Source organism: Passer domesticus, chromosome 14 (genome assembly GCF_036417665.1).
Source record: "Passer domesticus isolate bPasDom1 chromosome 14, bPasDom1.hap1, whole genome shotgun sequence".
Lineage (NCBI taxonomy): Eukaryota > Metazoa > Chordata > Aves > Passeriformes > Passeridae > Passer > Passer domesticus.
The window spans coordinates 6,603,566-6,629,980 of record NC_087487.1 but is presented as its reverse complement, the minus strand read 5'-3'; the positions used below and the strand labels follow the sequence as shown (position 1 = coordinate 6,629,980).

General features: G+C 40.3%; 2 protein-coding genes across 9 annotated transcripts in view; one reads left to right on the top strand and one right to left on the bottom strand.

Moving 5' to 3' along the window:
• Nucleotides 1–2,617: 2,617 nt before the first annotated feature.
• Nucleotides 2,618–26,415, bottom strand: SLTM (SAFB like transcription modulator). Of its 6 annotated transcripts, none has more exons than XM_064389202.1 (21): nt 25,842–26,415; nt 25,115–25,202; nt 18,415–18,479; nt 17,928–18,113; nt 17,433–17,480; nt 16,411–16,438; nt 14,602–15,070; nt 13,992–14,041; nt 11,726–11,844; nt 9,976–10,125; nt 9,773–9,882; nt 9,525–9,685; nt 9,113–9,204; nt 8,727–8,890; nt 7,474–7,648; nt 6,787–6,911; nt 6,113–6,283; nt 5,054–5,368; nt 4,496–4,646; nt 3,624–3,781; nt 2,618–3,271 (listed from the first exon to the last, which is right to left on the bottom strand). In XM_064389202.1, exons 1-21 carry the CDS (start codon nt 26,022–26,024, stop codon nt 3,163–3,165), a joined length of 3,117 nt encoding a protein of 1,038 aa, XP_064245272.1. In that variant the 5' UTR covers nt 26,025–26,415; the 3' UTR covers nt 2,618–3,162. The 6 variants fall into 6 exon arrangements, with proteins under 6 accessions (XP_064245272.1, XP_064245276.1, XP_064245277.1 ...); XM_064389206.1 differs by having other exon boundaries at nt 4,496–4,634; XM_064389207.1 differs by having other exon boundaries at nt 4,496–4,634; nt 14,602–15,016.
• RNF111 (ring finger protein 111) overlaps nt 25,777–26,415 on the top strand; it is a 55,279-nt gene continuing 54,640 nt past the window's right edge. For 2 of the 3 annotated variants that reach the window (XM_064389198.1, XM_064389196.1), the window contains exon 1: nt 25,794–25,931. The gene's annotated coding sequence lies outside the window, so the exon portion shown is untranslated. Of the gene's footprint in view, nt 25,932–26,415 lie in introns of all 3 variants that reach the window. The other variant, XM_064389199.1, reaches the window with a different exon arrangement.

Sequence of the window (26,415 nt, the reverse complement as noted above, 5' to 3'; positions counted from 1 at the left end):
TCTTAAGCAATTTCTTTATAAAGGAGTGAGAAATACTGTCAGCAGTTTCCCCACAATATCTTGATAGAGCTTTAATGTTAAATGACACAGTTTTGGTTTATATTACAGCTTTCAGCAAAACAAGTTCTTACAAAGTTTTTTTTTTAAATAATTTTCAATTCTCCTTTTATCTGGTCATCAGCTGCATAGCCCTTATTTGTACAACTTGTAATAATCACCTTTTACACACACACGTAAGCTTAGTGAAGAAATGACTGATGGAACATACAAAAATGAATCCTACAGCAGTTGTCCCAAGTTCTCCAGTGCTAAGTCAAATATTTGTTGTCTTAACTGCCTTGACTGGGTGTTTTTACAATGAAATGTTTTTTTAAAAAGCTCCCCCCACAAAACCTGACATATTTTAGAAAAGTTCCACAATACTTCCAGATTAGTAATGTCTTCAAGATGCCACCAGAATTGTGCAATTCCTGTGTTAAATCAGCAGTTCAGCTGTGAGTCTTAGTCACCCCATGCTTACTTGATCTCTTAAAAGAAATGCAAAGTAAAGCTGATGCAAGTAACTCTGGATTTACCAAGAGAGGGGAGAAGTTAATTTTTTTTAACTTGTGTTTTAGAGGTGCATGACACAATTAAATCTAGTCATGCAGTATCATTTGTACCAATGTATGTGAATGAAATACTTTTCATTATGTGACACCATTATCCAGCACTGTAATGGCATCTACAAGTTCAACTACTGAATGTTTTGCATTTTAAAAGCCTTAATTGTTTATATTGTATTAATGTGTTTTTAAAGACTATAAGGAAATAACATTTCCTTGTAAATTGTTAAAATAATTTTGAACACAAATAGTTTTCATAGAAATCCAGTTCTGTATCTTAATACCCCTTTTTGTTTGTGTACCACAAAGCTGTTAAAATCTGTTATCTTTTAAATAGTGTCTCCTGCTATCAGCCTCTCTCTAGTTCAAGGTCTTTACCCAACTGAGATTTATTTTGGTTAACAGTCTTCTGAAACTCATTGTATGTAAATAAATTTAAGTGAGCAAACTTAAATAAATATTTCATTTAGATATTTAAATTCTTTCCTAATAATAAAGTTTGGATGATATACCTTAAAAAATATACTTAAAAACCTAACAAACAATAACCCAACAAAAACTCACCCTGGAAAAAAAGGGTAGACTTCTGGTGCTCTTCAGCTTTTGATAAATTCAAAGGTTTCAGCAACTTGTTTTCTATCAGTTTTTTTCCCCCACTGTCTGAGTTTGTTTTAGTATTTTAAGTGAAATTATTATACCTGCACAATCACATTTTTAATTTACTTAAGTAACGGCTGGAATGCATATCTGGACTTTTACAGGGAACCAAGCACATCTCAAGTTTTATTTTTGTACCTCTCTATAGCTTTATCCTTTAAGGTTATAAACTTTGAAATTGCCCTTTCAATCCATTAGCCACTATAAATTCATCTTGGAGCAGATATTTGTTGTGTGTGTTGTCACACCTGAAGCACAGACTGCAGCCAAATGCACAAGTACTTTGGAAAATGCACTGGGAACTTGTACTTTCTCTTGGAAACTCCTGCAGCAAAACTCAGTAAAAATTGAGCTTCCTAGATTTTTCTTTTAAGAATTGAACAAGATGTATTAAATATACCAAGGTAAGTGACACACTTGCTGAGACAGGTTTAAACAAAGGAAATGCACTAAATATTTGTCAGATGTGAATATCCATATAGGATTATTTAGAGACAATGCTGTTGTGCACAGCAGGTTTTTCTCAGTTTCTTTCTCCTCCATCTTTCCTGAAAGGCTGCTTACTCAAAACCAGTTTGGCTGAACTCATTCTCTGCTCTTGATTCCCCTGGAACACTGCAGGTGCTTAGCAGTTCTTCCACACAGCCAGCAGAAATCACCTTCTTACTGCCTCATGCCTTAAAAAATGTAACTTAAATCCTTCTTTCACAGGCAGCCTGGATCAGTAAACCCTTCCAGCTCTTATTCAAGGACTATTCCTGAACTCTCCTGTTCTGATAGAAGTCCCCTGTTCATCTGGGTAACCATCCACCACCCAGCTTTTCCAAGTGGGATTCATTTGCTTTTTTCCCTTACTGACCAGCAGAGCTGTACCTATACCCTCACCCTGGCTGGGTGACAAATGATTCCTGGCCTGGCTGCCTGGCATTTTATTTGGGCCTGGCCCAGAAAGGTTTTACACAGAGCCTTCCATGCTGACCCAGTCCAAAAGGCTTAACAAGATGCAGCCTTTTGCTCAAGGCCACATCAGGAGCAGCTGCAGGAGTCCCCAAGCCCTGTAAGCAGAGTCTGTGCTAGTCTGGTGTAAAACCCCAGCTGATTCAAACTTCCACAGAGCTTTGCTAAACACAAAACAAAAATTATTTTGTTGGGCCTTGCTTGAGTATTTTGCTATTTTTTGGTTCTAATCTTTCTTCTGTCAGCAAATGTGCTCCTAAGTTTCTCAATTCAGTAACAGTGAAAGAGACAAGTTTTAGTTAGAACCTAATGGCACCCATGCTTTGATTTGCTATACCAACATGTCTGTTCAATTCTGCCTTCCTTCCCCAAAGCTGCTTTAAAGACTTACTAGAAGCTATACAGAATATGAAGGTTTATTTCAAAAGAATACATTTGCAAGAATACACATAAATGCACTCAATGTAACAGTACCTTTTGCAAAAATAGGTTACATAATACCCAGTAATGAAAGAACAAATCTTATTTCTCTACAAATTAGAAAGCAGAGATAATAGTCTGGACAACCTTCAAAATGGAGGTTATTGTGGATGTTGTGAGAAGTAGCTAACTTTAAAGCATGACACCACAGAGCTAATGTTGGCAAATCAAACTACTAGCACACAGCTGCAAACTATCCTTTTGTACAGAATTAACAAATATTTTGGTTCCAATTTCTTTTTACACAGCTCTAGTGCCTCAGGGAAAATGCTTATCAAAGATACACAAAAACTATCCAAAATTACAACGTAACTATGAAAATGCCTCCAAAATAGAGAGGAAAATAATCATGTTAAATTAAAAAAATTTAACCAGGATTTCCAGACAAGATTTCCTGTTCTTAATCAGAGAAAGTTTACAAGAAATTTCAATAAGTTATCTTGAAACCAAACAGCTGTAGATCTTAGAATCTTCGTGGAGGTCCACCTTTAAATGGCTTAAATCCTGAGCCACTTCCCCTCTGCATGGAATTGCCTGTGATCTGTACAACTCTATTAATGGGTGAAGAGTTACTGGAAACAGAAGTTTTAAAAAAAGTGTTATGATACATACCTAAACTCCTGGTGCACAGGTAATAACATTCTTACATCTCCTATCACTCAACTGTTAAACTGTAAGTCTCAAAAGAGACTTGAAATCATGCAGGAGAAGAGACTTTGCAAAAGCCCCTCAGTGCTGTGCTGCTGGGCCCTGCTGGCAGCAGCAGCACCCTGGGAGCCCTGTGCTGGCCAGGCAGGTGGGGCTGTGGCTGGGCAGCAGCCACAGGGAGTCACCCTGCTGCCACCCACACTGCTGCCCTTCCCAAGGACACCACAGCCTGCAGGGGCTCAGTAGGGAATGGAGAGGAAGGAGTGGTTTCTGTACCTTGTATGTGGAGCCATCATGCCCCCTCCTCCACGGCCATCTCCCATTCTCCTTGTGTCATGATAGCCACTCCCTTGAGAACTAGGTCCATGCCATTCTTTCCTTGGTCCAGCTTCACGACTGTGGCGTTCTACGACGTGTCTGTCCTCGTTGTAGTGCTGGGGACAAAGTGACACACAGTCATCCTCACAAAGAAGGGGCTCTTTTACCTACAAGCAACAGGTCTGCCAAGAAAGATAAGCTTACAGCTGATAGAATAAACACAAGTCTTTCAAGATTTCAATCCACAGGCTGCTCACACATGTTTACAATATTCCTGTTAATTCTAGGTAACAAACTTGGTTGCAATGATGAGTGTGTGGGTATGCACTGAGTGAGGTTCCACAAACTCATACTTTACTGCCAGTTCTGTCCCAAACTCATCACTGGCATAAAACTCAGGAAGAAGAACATTAATACTTTTTAAGTACTTCAGGAGTTACCAGCAGGAGTGAGTTAATCTGTAGTCTTTAAAGACAAGTCTTGCAGAAGGACTTTCACTTAGTATCACATTACAAACTGCACTGAAAATAACAGGCAGTGAGTGTATGGTTAAAATCCTGAAAAACTGACAACAAATTCTCAAAAGCTTAATCTACTCTCTCAGGTATTGTTCTTATCATAAAGATGCTGGCATCATAAAGAAGAATAGGGTAATTTTTCTGTAATTTTTTGGGTTATTAGAAAAGAACCTTTAACATAAAGAAAGCAAAGTTGAAAATAAGGCAGAACGCTTGTGAATCATTTTGATGATGTTACATGGTCATTTTTCCAGCATGAGTCTGCATTTTCCAGCCTCTCCTTCCCGCACAGCACACAAGAAGGTGACTCACTTGTCCTCCACCTCTCTCTCCCATGACGCCCCGCTCTCCTTCCCTGCCTCCGTAGCCCGAGGCGCTGCTGCGGCTCCCGGGAGGCGCTCCCCTCACGTGGCCCGACACTTCCCTTCCCGACCGATCCGGCCGCTCGCCTCTGTAAAAATTGCTTTCATCAAAATTGGGGTTTCAGTATAGTTGAATTGGTACCAAATCACAGCACATGTAGACAACAGAGATTCCTGTGGTTCCTAGCAACCTGCAGTGACTTCTTAGATACATTCCCTTAGATCTATGTGGCTTTTTAAATAATTCAAGCTCATGTGCTACTTGTTTACATCTGCATTCTGCACAAAAGCCTCCTTAACTCTGAGGCTTTTGCTACTCATGATTAAGAACAGACTGCTGGGAGTCAGCAACCAGTTCCTAGATGAGATTTAGCATTTGATACCCTACATATTTCTTCTTTAGGAGGAGAGGGTCTATTCTCTCTTTACACACTAATTCTTGAGGAATTGCTGCTATGGATGAATTCTACAAGAATCAGTCCTTTCCCTGGCCAGTCAGCACATTTACCTGCCATCCCGTTTGTCTGTGCTGATGCTCCCCTCGCTCTTCCAGCTGGTTTGCCGAGGCGGGTTGGAAGCGCTTTCTCTGGGGTGCCGGCCGTGGGGGATTTCTGGTCTGTCGTGAATGATCACCGTTCTCCTTTCGTCTCTGTCTCCTCGCACCTCGCGTCTGTCCGTGTCCCGGAGTTCGCTTCTAGCCTGGGGTGGTTCATTTCTTCTGGACTCGCTGAAGGTCTTGGGGTATCTCTCAAAGCCTGGCTCTTCTCTTCGTGCTGTTGGGCGAGTCTTTTTTGCCTCACCTTGATTTACAAAACGATCTCGCCTAAGTTGTTAAAGTAGGAAAGAGTCATTTGCTTGTTTCCCATTTGCACCTTTCTCTGCACGTGTAAGCGCACGCATGAGGATATAAAATATCATTGTTACTATATATGTGGAACAGAAATTCTTCCCACCCCAAACTGTATTTATTTCTATAACTGTAATTTTGAGCTTGAGTTCTAACAGCCAGTTGAACATTTCTTTATGCTTTTATTTGTTCCTATTTTGGTCAGTGTAATTTAAGCAACTATGGGGCTGCCTTTTTGCCCACTATGAAATGGGGAATGCTGGATTTCCCAAGTCAGAATTGTATTTACAATTGTAGTTCACTGCAACCTAAAAGCAGAATTCCACAAGCTACAATTATATGGTCTTAGCTTTACTAGTGGTTACTGGAACCATGAAGTTCCATCTGGAACCAGCATTTCCTGCACAGTAAATTACACAGGTAATCCACAGGAACTTATGACTAGATGTGGAAGAGGAAGGAATAATTGCAAAAATCCTTTTGAAATGTCTCACAAAAAGGCCACCGGGTAGCTAATTTAAAGTCCTCAGAGAAAAGCAGATTAGATTCCATTATAAAAGTGGCCAGTCCTGAAGACACAAGAAATGTCAGGACAGTACTGCAATTCTATTATATCAGAACTGTGTAAAGCCTGTAGCACCACGTTCAGTTTTGAACAGTCAGGAGTGAAATCCACAGAGATGCTGGCACACAAATACCTGCTCCATTATCTAAACTTACCTATCAAAAGAAGATGATGGAACAGAAGAACCTTCTGGATATCGACCTCGTTCTCTGTGATCAAAGTCATTGAACCTGTTCTGCTGGCGGCTGTAATCTGAGCCATGGCCAAAACGTGCATCTGTATCAAGAGCCATCTTCTTACTCTCATTCCAGTAAGGATCATCTCTCCTTTAGCCAAAACAAAGGAACCCTCATCAGTCATCTGTAGCCAAATCAAGGCCTAATACACAGAAAATTGTTGAGAGTCAGTTGTCTATTTTAGGAGATGCTCATTTGATCTTTGGAAAGCCACTGACAAAGGTAGACTTTTTAAAGAGTAGTAGACAAAATCATTTAAGACAACACCCAAAACTAACCATCCATTTAGCAGAAATATGAATTCTTAAAGTAGAAGCTTCAACCATTAAGGCAGAACAGCTTTTCTAAGCAAATGCTTTAGATTGTGGCTTTTTCACACAATAAAAATTAATTCACGGGATGCTTTTCTAATTTCAAAGCTCCCTCCTAAGATAAGGAGTGTTTCATATTTGTCATAAACTAATGTCAAACCAATACCCGAAATCCAGTTCTTCTGTGAAGAAGACCTGCTTCAGATCCAAATGCATTTTCAAATCTGATTCAAGGCTTGTAGCTCTTTATTACGTTCTGCAAAAGACCAGTTTGAGAATTACCTGTGATCTACATCCCGTGGCCGTTTCAGAGAATTCCTCTTCTCCTGTTCGTAGCGCAGCTGCTGCTGCTGCCGCCGGAGCTCCTCCCTCTCCCGCGCGATTCGCTCCGCTTCTTTTCGGCGTTCCTGCCACGAAAGGAACCACAAACAGAGCAGGTCTTTACTAGGGATACCCAGAGAACACTTAGCAAGGACACAGACTTATCCCTTGTCAATTTTCTGCTAGGGGTTACCTGATAAAATTCATCCTTGGGTAGCATCTAAGACTAAAGAGCACAGGGAAGTTCTCTAAAAAAGTAGACAACAGATCTGAACATGCTATTGGCTGTTACATAGAAATGTCTCCAGGTAATTTCTTTTATTACTACTGTATTTATTGCCCACAAACATTTCTTGAAGTTTGCAGTGGTATTTTATAGGAAAAATCCAGTCAAATTATGGAAGAGTGGTATAGACAAAGTGATCTACAGTACTTCATGTTTAGAGACTGACTTGTATAGCTGCTACAGGAGCAAGCATTTTACATTAAATTACTCCCAAGCAAACAAGATGAACATTCCCGTTGTTGTACAATGTGAATTATGTAATGTTTGGCTGGGTTGTATTAAAGAAAAAGGACCAGGCAGAAGAGCAAAATGGGCCATCCTCCAAAAAGCTCCTGCACAGTGCAGAGCACAGCTCTGCCCACCTGCTCAATCCGAACACGCTCTCTCTCCAATCGCTCCCGCTCCATCCTCTCCCTCTCCAGCTTCTGCCTCTCGATTTCCAGCCGCTCCCTCTCCCTCTGCAGGCACTCCTCTCGCTCGTGCATTATCCGGATCCGCTCTCGCTCGCGGCGCTCTCGCTCCGCAATTTCTCTTCGCCTGAAGAAAAAGAAAAGAGGTAGCAGAAATTCATCTGAAAAATTCTGTCATTCAAAACTAACATCACCTTAGGCATAGACATTTAAAAAATTAATTCAGAGTAAGCTCTTCACAGAAGTCCTTGCACCAGAAGTCTACTCCTTTTAGCCCCAAGTAACCAAAGTGGTTTTAGCTTATCTACAGAACCATTAGCAGATAACTGATAGGAAAAGTTATTTCAAGAATCATTTCTTGATGTATTTTACTCTTAATTTGGATTTCTCCTTTGTCACATGGCACACAGTAACAAGAGTATTCAGCAGCCAAGGATATGATTTGAAATAAATGCTATTTTAGCTTTTGTCTTCTTCAAGCTAACAAAACATTTACTTAGGGTTTTCTGCCCAAAAAGACAAACAGATGGCCAATCATGACCATTCCAGTATGCACTAGTTAGTAGACTCATAAACAAGACTTCATCTTGCTTTCTTCTTTTTACCTCCCATAATACAGCAAAGAGGAAGCACAAAAGGCATTTTCTCCTTTAAGCTCTATGCTTGCTGGGAATTCCTTTGTTTAGGAATTGTTTCCCTCTGTTTTGGGAAACCCAGCTAACAACACAGCTCATTTAACTGCTCTTTGCAAGCTTTTGGCCATATGAAAACAGCAGAACAGAACAGTGTAGCCATTTGGTCTTTCTATTTAAAGGGTCAAGATTGTTTGTTTTTAAACTGAGAATGTTGTATCTCAATTACAAATCAAGCATAATACAAACAAGCAAATCCCAAACACTACTTCTGGCCCTGTCTTCTAGTCTACTTCTCACCTTTCCAAAAAGAAAACTGGCATGCAGTGACACTTATGAGATAGAGCCCCCACTATAACAAACTCTAAGCCATGTGTGTACATATATAGCTATTAAAAGATTACACAAAAATGTTGGAGTTTGTTAATTCCCAAAAAGATACCGTTAGGTAGAGTCCCAGACTTTAACATCTGGTTAGAAGGCTTGACAGAATGCATTCTGATTAGATTTCTAAATATAGTATCTGATCAATTAATGTATACAATAGCCTTTAGCAAAAAGTTGAATTACTACCTTCGCAGTTCAACAGCTCGTCGTATTCTTTCCAATCGAACCATGTGCTCTCGCAATCTCTGTTCCTTCATCTTTTCAAAAGGCAAGATATCCTTTCTACCCCTGTATTCCCTGAATTTCACTTTCTCTTGAATAATACGCTCTTTGTTCCTCAATATCTGTGGCTATAGATAGAGATTACAATGGTTATTTCAGAAGTCTCATTCATTTAGGGAGATTTCTGGATGCTACGTTCAAGTATGATTAATGACTTAGCAATCCCAAAGCATACAAAGCTTCTATCTAAGCTTAACAATTACTGATAGTTTATTGACTCTTCAGTGCAAATATCAACTGCAAGGTAGGATCAAATCAGGTAAGGATTCATCAAATCTATAGATACTTACTTTATCAAACCTTCCCCTTCTAACTGTCCTAGTGTGGCCTTGGTCTCCTTTTGTTTGGTCTAAAACTACAACTTGACCTGGGCTTTTACCACCTAGTGAAGGGGGGAAACAAAAAAAAAAATAAAAGAATGTTTAAAAACACACACACATAGCTATCTCTATTTCCCTATTAAAAAATTCTCCTTAGTGAAATTTCTAAATCTCTGACGTAAACTGGTACTGGTAGGAGAAGCATACCAGCAACATGCCTGTAATTAAATATTAGTATAAAGTATGGAAGTAATAAATGTGTTACTGGAGTCTAAAAAAGAACAGCTGTTTAATTGTCTGGTTTCCAGTAAGAGCAAGAACATGCCCCCAAGACAAGTCAGACACACAGATTCAACAGGAGGAAACAGGCTGTATGGCATACTTATTCTTTTCTTTTCTTCAGTTTTTTTAGTGGATTCTTGATTAGGGCCACTTGTTCCATTATCACTCTTCTCATCTTTACCTTCTGTTTTCTTGGTTTCTTTACTTTCTTTTTTTTCAGATTTCTCTGATTTCTTTTCTTCTTTTTTGGTTGATGGAGTTCTTATTAGGAAAAAGAACACAAAAATCCAATGAGGGAAATTCAGCTTAGAGGATTTTCACAATTTCAGAAGATGTAAAATTCCTTACTTGCTGGCTTTGTCACTTGATGCAGTCTTCTTATCTCCTATGCTCCTACCCGAACTAGATTTCTCATCACTTTCCTTCTTCAATTCTTTTTTGGAGGGATCACCTTTCACCTATTTTTTTTTTTTTCAAAAGCAAATAGGTTAATACAGATTCTTATAAAAGATGGTCTATTTTGGGAAAAGTCTTCATGTTCTGAAACCTACTTTCTCCACAGAGATCTGCTGTCCGTGCAGCTCTGTGCGGTGCAGGTGTGCGATGCACCTGGCCACTTCTGTGCTAGAGGACATGGTCACTATGCCGTAGCATTTTGCCCCCGGGCTTCGTGCATTTGTGACCACCTTTGCACCAAGTACCTATGCAAACAGGAAGAATTCAGGTTCTGAGAGAGACATTTCTAAGGAAGTTATGTATTCCAGTAAGATTTTTACCCTAGTATATAAGAAAACAAAACAAATTCACCCCAACCCCTCCAATTCACCAGCAATGTAACTCCCACCCTGCTAGAAAGATTGACTGACACTCCCAAATTCTCAAAAGCTTGGAGAACTTTATCCCAACTTGCACATCAAGGCATATTAATGCTTGCATCCTGTTTTGACCAGTCACCTCTTCACGTCCATTATCAAAATGCTTCTCCTCAGTTATTGTCAAAATTCATTCACAGAAACACAACTGTCCAGAATTTGATTAGTTCATCTCTTACAGATGAACCCCCACAAAAAACCAGCAGCTGCCAATTAATGGCAGGAAGGTATAAACAGTATTATGTAGTAACTTAATAAGGGAGCCAATTCTTTAAAGTCATCCAGCAAGTGTGTCAGGTAAGCCATTTTAGCAGTCAGCTCTGACATCTGCTTCTTGAGAAGGTATTAGCCTTCATGCTCCTCCTCCTCGCTAGAATTTCTATGGCCACTGGAGTCTTTTTGCCATAGTCATGCCCTAAAGGCCACAATTTTATCTTTCTAGCTGTCATCAGTTTTATATTTTTAGCTGTCTAGACTGTCATGGTACAGTCATGAAATATTTCCCAATCAATTTTAAAACTGGGAAGCTACATAAATCTAAGTACCAACCAGCTTTACAGTGAAAACAGCCAAGTAACTAACTGGAAGTTTCAACAAAATATACTCCCAGGTGTCCACACTTGTGTATGCATAAAATAAAATCACCTACTAAATTCATTGGAAACATCAGATATGCCATAATCAGCACACATACTTGACAGTCACAGGGCTCAGGTTCTAACTCGTTCCCAAAATACAATAACACCACACCTGCACAGGCCTACACACACACTACAAATTCACATAATTATCAGCAACTCCTTTGAGAAAATGAGAACCCTGGGTTTAGAAGACTACTCAGCTTTCAAGATTTCCACATTGTTCTACGGAATTTGTATGTTTCAATTAACCAAAATTGGGAAAACAGACTTAATTTAAGCAGACTAAAAAATAAAACCATTACATCATTAAAAGAGTCCCCAAAGGATCACACATTAAATGTCACATCTTTTTACCAATTCTTCCCATTCATAAGCCTTCAGAACACATTTTAAAAATAGTCTCCCAAAGCAGGATGTTCTATAAACACTATTTGTATTACAATTTTATCAGTTAGTACACTATCTCACACTCATGGTTAAATACAGTTGCTACAAAGGAACAAAACCATCACTAGTTTAAAAGCCAGTCCTGACCAGAATATTCAAAATATTTGTGAAATTTATTTTGTACTTATCTTACCTCCACAGGAAGAAAAACCTCTTATAAAATGAACATATAATTCTTCCTGTAAGCATACACTCTTACTGCTGCAATATGGGGTTTTAGATTGCACTGGTCAGATACTTCCTCTATACCTTTATTTAAATCAAGTATTTATTTGTGTAACTGAATAGAGGAGGGGGAATAGACACACACCACACACATGGTATCACACCCCATAAAATACCTTTCCATATTTGCCAAAGAGATTTTTCAAGTCAGCAGCTTTTGTGTTGGAAGACAGTCCGCTAACCCAGAGGTTTCTAGTTGAACTTCCACTGCTACCACTAACACTGCTCGTGCTTCCTGAAACAAGTTTTACAAAACAGCCAAAAAATTAAGGAGACAAAGGTACCATGAATATTTAACTAAAGTGTTGCTGAAAAGAAACTTAGCCTGTTACCTCTAAGTAATAGTTTATCTGGTTACCTTTCTTGAAAAGACTTCTATAGAAAAAAAATATATGCCATAAGATTTCATTCATTTAACAAGAATTCATTCATTTAACACCACCAGCTTGGCTAGCTTGTACCCAAAGGACAGAGACAGAAAAATAATACAAATCTTTGTTAAAGGCATGCTTTACTCCTCATTTGGGTATGTACACTTAGCTTCAACATCTAGCTCTTATCATTAGCTACCATCCATAAAAATGTTTTGGGTTTTGTGTGATTTTTTTTTTATTTTATTTGTTCTCCATCATGATGTCTGTACAGTGCTCAAGTTACCAGAGACAGCAGAAAGGCAAATACAGGAGACTTGGATAATCCCAGCCTCCAGAATCATGTGGTAAATTTCCACAACTTCTTGAAGTATCAGCTTTATCCAGAGCAGTTTTTTTAAAATACTACTGGATGTAGAACTAGATAAAACCCACCAAAATTATTTCCCACATACTAACGAAAATACTAAGTAAAAGCTGGAAAAACATTATGTGCCTTAAATACTCCCCTCACCCCATATATTAGGTATTTTTGCAACAACACAACAATAAGAACTCAAAAGAGATTTATGTAATCTCATTCCCAGTATCTTTCAGTCTTCAGTTATGTAGTTCAGCCTGTTGTTTGCTGCTAAATAAATGAACTGCTTTGGGATATGTTAAAATGCAGCCAGTCCCACAGGCAAGACCAGAACTAGTCTCCATCTTGACAGCTGGAAAATCTGGTGATATGCAGAGTTTTAAAAGGTAATTTAACCATCTTGAGAAAAAAAAGATAGCTTTGTTTCTTCAATGCATCAAGATTAACATACTAAGGTTATCTTGATATTAGTTAGATATATAACAAAGAAATTCTTCCCTGTGGGCCCTGGCATGGGCTGCCCAGAGAAGCTGTGGGTGTCCCTTCCCTGGAAGTGTCCAAGGCCAGGCTGGACAGGGCTTGGAGCAACCTGGGACAGTGGAAGGTGTCCCTGCCCACAGCAAGGCATTGGAACGAGATGATCTTTAAGGTCCCTTCCAACCCATAATACTCTATGGTTCTGTCACACACTTGGACCACCAATAAGTACCATTAATCAGCCAACATCCTGGCTTTGGCTGTGTGTACTAAGCAAGCCTTAAACAGTGACTATCACAGGTATCACATATGCTACATAAATGAAGACACAGCAAATCTGCTTTCAGTTTCATTGTAAGCATGTAACTGTCATGAAAAGACACAATTGTGTCTGCCACAAAAATTTCCTCTCAAATTCATTCATCAGGTAAAGTTTCATTTGTTCCTTAGTGTTATGCCAGAGATTCTGTGACAAAGATTTTGGCAGAAAGGGAGTAGGTAAAATAAGGAGACACATGAGCTCACACAAACGCATCTGTTCAACCATGAAGCATCAGTATAACTGGTGACATGAATGTGCTCTTGAGCTCCACTCTTCAAATTTGTAATCTTAATACAGGCTTTTATGGAAACAGATGGAAACTCCAAGGCAAAAAAATAGGTTCAAATTTAATACATTAAACAGCCACAAGTGCAATTCTGCAAGCTGGCATTTCAGCTACAGTATTTGTTTGAGAATTCAGTTTATTTAAAAATGAGTTAGAATTACAAACAAGACAAAAAATTTAATTGGCATTACATTTAAGTACTTGCAATTATTTTTTGCTTGTTTTGCTGTAAGTTACAGCAGACTTATCTGAAAATTATAGCTTCTCATCCAAACAAAGACTTGGGAAATGTTAAATGAATTTGCTTCCAAAAGTATTTTGCAACAGAAGAATATATTTTCATCAAGTCTTTAGAAAAAGTGTTTTTGATCTTATGACAAACCTGGCATAAGGAGAAACAAAATATATGGACACATACATATAGCAAATGACTACTGTACCTCTAGCATAATTTACTAGAGATGGCTGAGCTCAATCATATAAACCATTTTATTATGTGGCAAGCAATTTGTCAATCAGGTAAGCATTTAGTTCAGGAAATACTACTCTAATTCATAATAGTTACCTTTATCATCCTTTGATGTTGTCTTGCTTTCTTTAGATTCCTTAGTAGAGCTAGAGAAGCAAATTAAAAAAATCAGAAGAAAGTTGAAACTACAGAATTTGGTGTTGCATTTTATACTACTAACACTAACAGACAAGTTAACATTTCAAAAAATAAAAATGAAAAAGGGCCAGACTGTATATTTGAACAAATGATTCCCTTATGGATTCTTGCACTGATTTTCCCCAAGATGCCTGAAGATCTAGATTTTCTGACAACTCTATTCAGTGGATATATGGCAATCTTCTCCAGATTTCAGGACGGGGACTTGACTTCATTTTGTGTTCTTAGAACTGATAGCTGTTCATTACCATCATCACAAGGACATTTAAAAAAATCGTCAATTTGAAAAAAATAAATAAATGCTGACAATTCGACAATGCAATCAGTAGGACATAGTGTCTATACGAAGATCTTGAATTTTAAAAAGTAACTTATGGCGGTCAAAAAACCTACAGGCAGGAGCATAGGATACTAATTATAAGATTCTTGCTGCTACCCCCTTAATGTAGAGTGATCTTATTGAATGCTGGTACTCAGTATCGTAAAGAACTGACATAGAAAAACAAACCTCTTTGCTTGACCAGAGGCCCCAGTAGACGAGGGACCTTTCTTCAAAGTATCCTTTTCTTTGTCTCCAGATTCTGCTTTCTTTGAACCTTCTCTGGCTTCCTTCTTGACGGGATCACCCTTCACGCAGTCTTCCTTCTTACCATCTTTATGGTTCTCAGTCACCTCATAGTCCTTGCTTTCCTTCTCCAGGCTCTGTGAAATGGTATCCTGCACATCCTTTGGCTTACTTGCTTCAGAATCTGTAATTTTCACATTTTTACCTGTTTCTAGGAGGTCATCACCATCAAAATCCAGAGTGATGGCATCTTCGGCCTGGATTGTAACCGATATGTTATCATCCTCAGCTTCTTTCACAGAGGTGTTAGCTTCCATCTCTTCATGAGCCGTGTGATCAGCCTCAGCTAGGCTTTCTTCTGAAGGAAGAGGTTTAGATACTTCTTGTGTACCATCACCAGAACCTGCTTTATCTAAGAGGATTTAACAGGAATAAATATGGCAAAACAAGAAGTTTAAACAATTTCATATGCATAAGCTAGAATAGGACCTAGAAAATACAAAGCCAGTTATTAGCACTGATGGAAGGTTAGAAAAAAACACAAGGTGTATTAACACAAATATAAATCCTTTACCCAGGATCACTTATTCTTCATGGCAAAACACATTTTCTAGAGACAAATACCAAAACATTAGGAGGGAGAATATGGTTCCATCCTGGAGATACCCGTTCTTCATAAGAAGTATCCATTTTCCAGTTTAGGGTTTAGCATTCCAGAAGAACATAGTTGCTTTTGATGTTCACAGTTTGATTAATCTGTCTTTGAATCTTCCTGGTTCCAGAACTTCCAACCTTCCCAAATCCGAAAGCATTACAGTCTTGGAGAATTCAGCCATCTTCCACGTTGGTGTTCGCTGTTCTTTTCCTCTCCAAGCAGTTGCTTGGCAGTCAAGTAAGTACAAGGCTGCTGCAGAACATGGATGGGTGAGCCTTAATCCAGAGTTCGTAGACAAATGGTCTCAATCTTCATCCACTGGACAGGTTTTCCATCTCAGTCCCACAGAGACATCTCCAGACATCTGTATTCTTGGATGTGCACAGATGAGACACTTCGGCCATGGGTCCCTCGTAAACACGGAGTCTGTAGTGTAATCCTGTAGCTTCAGTAATGTGTTCATTCCATCTTGTGTAAAGTGATGGTGTTCCATGTCCTTTCGAGTCCACAAAATGCAGAATCCTTGTGACTTCTGTCCAGGAAGTCTGTTTGCCCAAATGCATTACATTCCTTCTAGAGTTTCACTAATGAGCACAGCTTAAAAAATGGTAGCCACTCCACAGGTTTTCAAACACTTGTTTTACCATCCTATGTACAACTGGTATTCCTAAGTGACAGTAAGCCAAGCATATGATGGTCCATACATTTGTGGGGTGCTCAACTTCAGTGTGAGAGTGCAGCATTTCACTCAACATCAGTTACTGCAGTGCAAGTTGGAGGCTTTGGCATCAACACTTACCGTGTATTAAAATCAGTCCCTGAATACTATGGGTTTTATTAAGAATCATAGTATTGCAACTACATTATACATCCACCACAGTAACTGATAAGTACTGTAATCAACTCTTAAGAGTAAAGTAACTCTTAGGAGTGAAATAAACTGACTGCAGTGATTCCAGGTGCTGAGCTCAGTGAGGAGACAACTGATACTTAGTGCTGGAGATAAGCCTAGTATTAGTAGAGATTGAATGTTACAAGAGAAAGTTGCCTGCTCTACCAGAGTAAGACCTCTGAACTCTATTAAACTTTAGACATACCTTTCTCATTTTCTTCATCTTCCCCATCCTGCAAGAAAAGGAAGTCAACACTAAATGTCTCCTATTTTGAAAGTTTAAGCAGAACAGTTTGAATTTTTCATAAAATTTCTATTGTATGAAGGCAAATGCTGACATAAAAACTGTTTCCAAAGATTATCCAGGAACCAAACTCGTGCACCTCCCTTGTCAAATCACTAAAAAATGTTATGAAACTTCTTTATGAAACAACTTTGCACTTGCAGTTTGCAGTTGATTGGGACATGCAGACATTGTCATACCCCCTCAACTCAATGGAACATTTCTAAACTATTCCATGTCTTACCAAAGCCTTCAGAATGGATGTCAAGCTGCTGATTACTGCTTTCAGAGAAATGCAAGCAGTCCATCACTAGCTTTAAAAGCTCAAGAGAGAAGTCACAAACTAGGCAGCCTCCCTCCAGTAACTACTTAAAAATGAAACTCTGATTTTGATATGTATTTACTTATTTCTCATTAGTTTTACAGAAAAAGAGATGCCATGTGAGATGTCACTTTCCAGACATCAGTCCCATGTAACTCAGAATGAATTTCTGAACTTAGAGATCAGATATTAGTATTAACACCAAAAAGCATCCCTAACAACCCTGCCCCATTCCACACTCCCCACATTCTGCAAGGGCAAACTTCTACATTAAACAGAAGTTCTAAACTCCTGTACAGGCTGTACAGACTACAACACCATCTGGCATAGCCCTCTGATATGTTTTTAAGGGAGTGTGAGACATATTCCTTGTGAAGTCTATGCACTGAATACTCCTAAATTGTAGATATGACTTATGTCTTTAAATAGGTCGACTTACTTGGTATCACAATTCTCTGCATTACTAAATATTTGATTGAAAGCTCCCCATATAGTTTACCTTTATAGCCTTACATCATCTGACTCTAACATGCATGCTGGAACAGAAAAACCAATCTAAAAGTGATCTTTTCCAACTACACAGACACAAAAATCAGCTTAACAGAATGCATTTAGAACTCACATGGACAGCTGGAAAAGTGTAATCTTCTATGTCTGGACCTTCATTTTCCTATGGAAATAGAAAAGGGACAAGATAAACAAACTATTTAGAAGACATTCAAACATTCAGAGGGTCAAGAGATTCCATTAGATCAGTAAACATTTAAGTGGATACACACTCAACAATGTGAACATCCAAGAGCAGTTCTCCTGATGTAAAGAATCTGAACACTGAACTGAAAGGCACAAGTCCCTGCTAGTACAAGGAAAAAGGACCACTCAGGAACTAACTCTCTATGGACTCTGCTAGAATTTTATCAATCAGTGCCACATTTGTTTCAGGACTATTCAAATACAAATCAAGGCAAACAGAACGAAAAGAGAGTAAAAAGAAAAAACCCTATATTTTAGAGATAAGCAAGACAAACTGAAAAACTAGTTCTGACTTCCCAGTAACAAACACTAAGAAAAATGTACATTTTGCTAATAAAAATTCATGTAAAATATAGCCAAGTACCTGATTTTCAGAATCCTTCTCCACATCTTCTGTTGTCTCCACTGGCTCCAGGTCATGGTATCTTTTCTTTTCTGCAGACGGTAGTTCTTTAGAATTCAAGTTCTCATCTTCAACAGATTCTTTGAAGTCTTTCAATTCATCATTTCCATCTTGATCACTTGCATCTTGAGTCTCCAATTCACTTTCCTTTTGGTGTGAACACAAATACTTGATATAACTACAAGTATTAGCTTTATTCTGAAATAATCACAGCTAGAATCAGTGTTTCTCTGCTGGATAAGTGTCTTACATGCATAATAAATTTCATACCATGTTTTAAAAACCCCCCAGCTTCATACCCTTAGGCATCACACTGTGTATACAATAAAAACAATGCTCCAAATTTCCACATAAATTAACACAAAGAAAATGGAAGCTTTTTCATTAACTGAAGTCAAACACTGATGTTAAATACAAAAATGGAAAAGTTTTTACATACTTTTATTACCTTGACAAAGGAGTCCTCTTCTACTGAAGCATCACCAGCCAATTCATCAGCTTCCTGCTTTTTACCTGAAATGATGGGATATGCTGTGGCTAGACCTGCTATGTAGAGTACACTTTTAATACTGATTATGTGTTTGGCCTTAGTTTATTATTCTCTACTTGCTCTAGTTTAGCTGGATTGCTCACTATAACATATAATATAGTGAATATACATAATACATGTAATATATATACATATATAAAATATATAGTGAATATATAATATATATAATATAGCCCTCCAAAAATAGAGTAATTTTTAAGATAAAGAGATAAAATGTCAGCTGAGTGAGAATGAACAATCAATGCTGTTCAATAAACAAGTGGTTACATCCAAGTTAGTGATCTTAATGCTTATTCTTCTATTTTGAGTGATAATGGAATCCAGGAGAACATTGAACTAGAAACTAAACATTTCCAGAATTACTGAGGTTAACTAGACATTATGACTTTGGAGAGGTCTTGCTTTAGAGGATAACTAACATCACTGAGAAATTAGGTTAGAACAAACCTCTAAAGGTCATCTAGTCCACCCAATTGCCTGCTGAAAATTACAGTGAAATTCCAAGGACAATAGAATGTCTCAGGGCTTTATTTAGCTGCACCTTTGAATATCCACAAGCATGGCAATTCCAAGCCTCTCCAAACCACCTTTTTCAGTGCTTTTCACTAGAGGATGAAGTGAGGCAGAAGAATTGAGTAGGTGCAGCACTTCTGCTTTCTACATATGCTGTACTGTATTAAGGGCCTGTTCCAGTGAGGAATGCTGCTCTTCCAGCACAGGCACACTTTTCTCTGTTAGAGATGTCTCTGTGGGGATGATGACTAGACACAGTTCCCTTTGGAACCCACTGCATTTCCTTACTCTCCTGAACAACAAGACCTAAGAACACTAGACAGGAACCTCTCCACACAAACACACCCTCTGAAGAACATTCTGTCTCTTTGATTCAGTCTATCAAAGACTAGCCTATGCAACAGTTTTCAGTAGCACAAGGTACAAAAGCAGCTCTGTTAGGAAGTGTCTTTACTGTATCTTCTACTGAAACTCAGTGTCAATTCAAATGCAAATGAGATGGCAGTCATAATTAACACTTAATGCTTCATTTTTTGGCATAGAATCTTCCCTCCTCCCTTCAACCTCTAATGAATGGCTAAACCAATTTTATAATTATTCCAAAGGAATATAAAAGAAAACCATAAGCCAAAATTCAACACAGTATGGACACCTCTGCTAGCTCAATTTTTTCAGCCATTAATTTCCATGGTCTTTCATATGCAGTTCTTAAATGCACTTCAAAGCTGGAAAGTAATCAACTACAGGGCAAGAAGCAACACTATTGCTTTGGTTTGCCTGGATTCCACTTGCTTTTACTCACTTCCCTGAAAGGCAGCACTCTGACCATACCCCTAGAAAAAGCACATTGCTGTTTTCAGTGCAGGCACACACTGATCTCCAGGAAAAGGCACATGGCAGAAGCTATTTCTGTGACTGCAAAACATGAGATTTGAACTTTCAAATCTAATTTCAGTGTCACTGATCTTACTTCACTTAAAAAAATGAACAAAAAACCCCAAAACCCACAGAAAGCCCTGGTTTATCCTTGTAATGCAATAGATTTGTGAGTTTTTGGTGCAAAAAGCCCCTGCACAGGTATGCTAAGGGAAGCCAGCTCTTCTCAGGAAGAAGTCTTACACTGGAAAGGACAGTTTCTGATGTGCATCACAGCCGATGCCTGAAACAAAGACTAACTCAAATTTGTGCTAGCTTTTTAGTGTTCTGTGATAGAATCTACAGATCTCTGCAGATATCTTCAACATAAATAAAAAGCAATAAGAAACAGCAAGGATTTCTACACACATTCCCCTGCTTTCTGTTTTACTCTCTCACATTTCAGTTTGTCTGTTAAACCTGAACGACCAAGTTTTTCCTGCATCCCATGTCCAGCTAAGCAAACACAGAGACAGGCAAGCACACAGGGCAGATGCCCAACCCTTTTAGCAACTCAAGCATAGACTATCATGAAAGCTATTCAAATCATTTAATAATTTAAATAATTTTGCCTGAGCAGCTATGGCTGGTGGAATAGAACCAAGACTTTACAGGGAACAGAAATGAAAACCAAACCAATGGCAAAGCTACCTCAAGTTAGCCCCACCATTATGCAACAGCAGCTAGAGAACTGTGTTTTATTGACTGGTCCTCATCAAGAACAAGTTACAGCATTCAGTAATGAAGCTGTTTTCTCTTTTACTTGCTACTAGATTAAGTAATGACTTCATTAGCCCTTCTATACTGTGTCTGTTGTCTTTGTAGCAAGCCCCATTTACTCTGAGTACCAGAGGTATTCCAAGACCTGAACAATGACCTTCACTTTTCAACTTCAAGCCAGAAAGTGGTATAAGTTTGCTCTCCCTCTCAAGTTCTGTGCCTCAGGTTACTTTGCTCTGGTTAGAGTTACACTGTGCCACTCCAAAGTGGCATTTCAAGGTTCTGATACAGTTAGTTTTCAGGTGTTGGTACAGTAACTTGCCAAAAAGCCAGCATGCACAAAAAATTCAACAGTTTGTCTGACTGACACTCATTTACAGTGGGCTGCTTAAAGGCACACTTGGCTCTTAAATTCACATAGCTAAAATCAGATTGCAACACACACCTTACAGAAAACAACTGTTGCTCTGGACTTACTGGAGACCAGTGCTGACCTGACTGAAGGGTAAGTTAACAAACAGAGCCAGAGCAGCTGAACCTTCTGCAGACAAGAGGCACAGCTGGTCCCCAGTCACACAAGCTGTCAACACCCAAGTTTCTGTACAGGTTTATCCAAGCAGTAGCTGTTGAAAATGTCAGTGTGTATGCAGCATTCACCACAGGTCTGGGTGCTTAACAACACAAACACTCATTTACCTTGGAGTGATGGCACTCCTCTACAAGCCATGCTCAATCCCTTTTCTGGCAACAGCAATTGCTACACACCATAAAATTGCAACAGACTATTACACAGAGAACAAATCTTCTCCTTATAAGTAAGCAGAAGAATTAGAACATCTTTGTTGGTTTTACATTATGCAGGTTTAGCTTGCATTTCATTTACAAGTCTTACAGTAGCACAAGATTATTCTACCTATTCATGGTCCTCCATGTGAGAAATTCAGGCTGGGTGTTTACAAAATTATAGAAGACTCTATTCTGGACAACTAGATATTTGCATCTCAGGTAGAAGCAGAGTGACACATACTTATCAGAAAAATTCAGAAGAATTAGTGTTTGCATTTCTTCTGGTATTCCTGCTGACACTCCCAACAGGGTTCTGTCACACCTAATGCTGAAGATTCATCAAAAACATGGGATAAGAGGGAAAGAGGAGATAAATCCTTACAATGGAATAAACCCTCTATAGCTTTAAAAGGTCCAGTGCAACTTGAAAAGTATCATTTGCCACAATATTAACGAAAGTAAACAATCCTTTCCTAATTCTGAAATGGTACCATGAGGTACAGGAATATTTAAAGTCTTTTGCTGTGTCTAAAAAATACAGTTCTTAGTCATTCATTGTTTTTAGAAAGAAATGTCTGCAAAAACCAAGCGTACAACTTACTTTGTTTTGTTCTTATATTTAAGTAACTAAACAGTTTTAATAAAGAAGTCAAACTTATTTGGGCAATAGTACAAGCCAGCCACTGTCAGTTGTCAGCTATTGATCCAGAAACAGTATTGACAAACTGGAAATTCAGTTGCAAACTAGAGAGGTACTTAAGACAAACTAACAGGTACATAACTGGCCTCAGAAGCTTGTAGGGCAGCATATAAATATCTTTGCTCACATTAATTCTCCAAAGTTAAATATTATCAGCCTAAAATCTGTTCTTCACCCACACTAATTCCAGAACTCATCAGGAAAGTAACTTAACTTTCAATGACCAACTTTAATATTTCAATATTCAACAACATTTTTTACTGTAGATCCTTCAAAGGAGCATTCATATCAGAAACATCTGAAAAATATTTCATACTTGTAGTAAGGTAACTTCCTCTAGATACCAGACTAGGCAGCAGAATGGTCAGGCTTGCAAAGATAAGCTTTTCCCAAAAACTGTCATCTTTTTATAAAAAGAGAAATTCCTCCATAGATACTAAATGCTAGGGTGGAGAGGCACAGCTGAGGCACTTAAAAAAGGACCACTTGGCATTTGTTCCTTTCAAACTTTAACTGGCAAAACCAACTGATCTTACCTATATACCTGTATAATCTTCTGATTAGCTGCTCTGCAGTTCTTTACCATAATTACTTAATTCAAGTAGCATCTGGTGAAAGTGTTAAATTTCTCCTAACTTTGCATGAGGATTGATCAAGGATTCTTGCTGGGTTACAGAATCCTTCTGCAAGCAATTTTTAAGTTGTATGAAATAAAGACCCACTCAATCTTTTGAGTGCTGCCCTCCCTTTTAGTAAACATACACACAGAAAAAGCAAGGAAAGACAAATGTATCATTCCTCCCCTGCTTTTCTATTCTAATTTAGCCTGTATCAATATGTGAGATCAGGCTGTGGTAACAGACAGTGCCAGGGAATCAGAATCACACTTCTTCCACAGACCTTAAGAGCTCCAGTAAAACTGGTTACAAGAACACTTTCAGGTCCAAGCCCTGTAGGCACCAGACACACTCTGTGACTTTTTGGAAGGACAAGCTCCTTCCTTCCCTCCCACTGGCCTCCCCTTCTGGCTGCTATGAGGAGGTTTAATCATCACTTCCACTCCCTGGCCTTTCCTGAAGATGTATTTTCCTTGTAAATGAGTACCTCATACTCCTACTCTCCCTTGTACAGCAATAACAGCACAAGCAAAAATACTACAGAACAAGTAATGTCATTAATTTTACTGCTGTCCACCAGTAAAATAATTAAAGACCCATCAGTATTAGTCTGAAGCTGTAGGGTGAGGGGAAAACAGGCATTAGCAAAAAGGCCTGGATCAATCTGTCAGCAAAATCAGTAAGGAGGAAAAACACCTCACAGTGAGTAGTTAAAAATCAAACAGTGTATTATTTCACACAGTTAGAAATAAACCAATACAATAAAAAAATACTTTCCCCTAGACTAAACAGTGAAATTTTTCATGTTCCACCAGGAACTTCCCATACTTTTGGCACAAAATTTGTTCATAAGACTTTTGTAATCTAAAAGGTAATGAGGAGAAACTCCTGAGCTTGCAAAGTGAACTGATAAGAACTTCACAAACTGTTTTCCTTTGAGGCTTACCAAGAACACACATGTCATATGCATGCATTAGGATTTGGGGCACAGGAGGGGTGGCAGGAAGAGCCACTGAAGCCCTGCCTCGGGCAGCAGCAGCACTGGCTGGCAAACTACAAAAAGCAGAAGCAAAATAGTCTAACTACCCAAGAAACCAGTTCAAGAACATTATGCATATCATGATATTAGTTTGGAGACTAGGAGGATAAAAAGCAGCAGATAAGAGAAGTGTTTGTCACAGCAGAACAGGGAGCCACTGAGATCTCTCTATGAAAAACTGTGGAAGAGTTTCCTTGTATTATCTTAATCAGCAGCTACCTTTCTAAAGCAGGGAATAGAGTAAGGCCATAGAAAAAAATGAAACCACATTTGTAAGTTTATTTCCTTTCACTTCTCTAATGTGTGAAAAGTGCAAAGTTATTCAAACTTTCTAAGCAGACAGATTTTCTTACTAATTTCACCATTCACAGCGCCAGACTGACTGAATAATCACTCTGACCACAAAACTCAGCCCGTGACAAGAGACAGGGCTGTAAGACTGTTCAGGTTCAAAACAGGCCCCTGTAGCACATGTGTGAACATTCTGAGTGTGTCTGTTCAATGAAAAATGCTGTGCATAAAGCAGACAGGTCCTTTCCCAGTACTAACAGATCACAGATGCTCCCAGAACAACTGAAAACACAAACCCAAACTAAAATCCCCCAGACTCCACACTCACAAAACAGTATTTAAATTCTCAGAAAAAAAGAAGAGCTGAAAAGTCTGAGAAAAATCACTGCCAAACAGATCAGCACAAAATCTAAATATTAATTTCTCCTAACAGAAACACTAAAATCTCTTAATTAGACATTCCACTGTGAGGTTTCAACACCAATTCAGAAAATTCATGTTTATAAATCCTGTCTTCTATAGAGAGCATGCTAACACACCCACACTACGCAGTCCTCTTCAGGGAGTGACCCCTAGCACATACTGCTGTGCCCTCATCCCCAGCCACGAGCAGCACTGCCCATGGCTGCAGAACCTGTGCTGTCACACAGACCCAGGACTGACACCCCACAGAGCCCCAGCAGCTCCTGCTCCACCCTGCACCTGTAACAGCCCATGTTCAGGATCCCTGAGCACACACCAACCCATCCCAGCTCACCTACAGCACTCAGCACAGCTCACCAGGGCTGTGGGCACTACAGCCACTGCCTCAGAACACACATTTTCCATCCGGCTGTATTTCTGTCAATATATACTGCTCCAGCATGCCCATACACTGTCCACATACAGTGACTGACAACACACATGCAAGGCAAAAGACTTCTTATATGACAGAAGCTATAAACAGTAAAGTCACAACTGCACCCAAAATATAGACCACAGTCCTTCTTTATATCAAATGTATCAACAGATCCTAACCTTTGCCTTTAGTTGGTTTCTTGGTGGGTGTGTCAGCTGAAACACTTATTTCAATATTATCTGGATCACCTCCTTCCTCTTCAATAGCCTAAATGAGAAAAAAAAATACATTTTTAATGGCTTTCCGTGGAAAGCTGGACAGTCTGACTTCACCAGAAGTCTGTAAGCCAAACAGTTCTTTCGGCATCTCAAAAAGATTTAGCAAAACACTCTGGGTTAAAGCCGGAGAAGAGCAAGGGAACAGTAACGATAAAGGCTGAGAGTTTCAGCTGTTAAAACGCCACTTTGTAAGCACAGTTTATCAAAGACCCACACGCTCCTCTTTGGAAGCGTAACACTAGAAGGCCACAACGACATCCATAATGGCATAAAGGGCACCTCAAAAACAGGACAGCGGGAAGCACGGACACCCTTCAGCAACAGCCCGCCCCGGGGCCCGCCCGACGAGCCGCGGCGCCCGCGGCGCTGGGCGGGCCGCAAGGCCGCGGGGCTCGCTCCGCCGGCCGGCCCGGGGAGCTCCGCCGGCCGGGACACCGCGCCCCGCCCGGCCCGGAGCGCCCGCACAGCGCCGGGGCTCGCCGGGGCGGCCCCGGGCCCGGGCAGCGGCGGCGCGGCGGGAACGCGGCCCGCCCCCCGCACCGGGACGGCGGCAGCGCCCCGCCCCCGGAGCCGGGCGGCAGCAGCGGCCGCCGGGGCGGGCCGGGCCGGGCCTGCGCCCGCCGCTCACCTGCTTCAGCCGGGCGATGAGCACCGTCTTCACGCCGGTGATGTCCAGGTTGCGCCGCTTCAGCTCCGACTTGAGGTCGATGACGCGCAGGTCGCTGATCCTCTTGCTCTCGGTGGGCGGCGCCGCGGGAGCCGCGGGAGCCCCCGCAGCGGCGGCGGCGGGAGCGGAGGCGGCGGCGGCCATTTTAGAGCGGGCGGGCGAGCGCGGCGGCCGCGCGCACAATGAGCGCGGTGCCCGGATGGAGCGCGGCCGGCGCGCGGCGCTGCGCAGGCGCGGAGCGGCGCACCTGGCCCGGAGCGCCCGCCCCGCCCGGGGCCCGCCCTGGCGTGAGGGGAGCGGGACAGCCCCGGGAGCGGGACAGCCCCGGGAGCGGGCTGGGAGCGGGACAGCCCCGGGAGCGGGACAGCCCCGGGAGAGGGACAGCCCCGGGTGCGGGACAGCCCCGGGAGGGAAGGGTCTGGAGCGCCCCTCCTGTGGCAGCGGCTCAGGAGCTGGGGGCTCAGCCTGCAGAGGAGAAGGCTCAGGGGTGACCTTATCACTCCAACTCCCGGCCAGGAGGGTGCAGCCGGGTGGG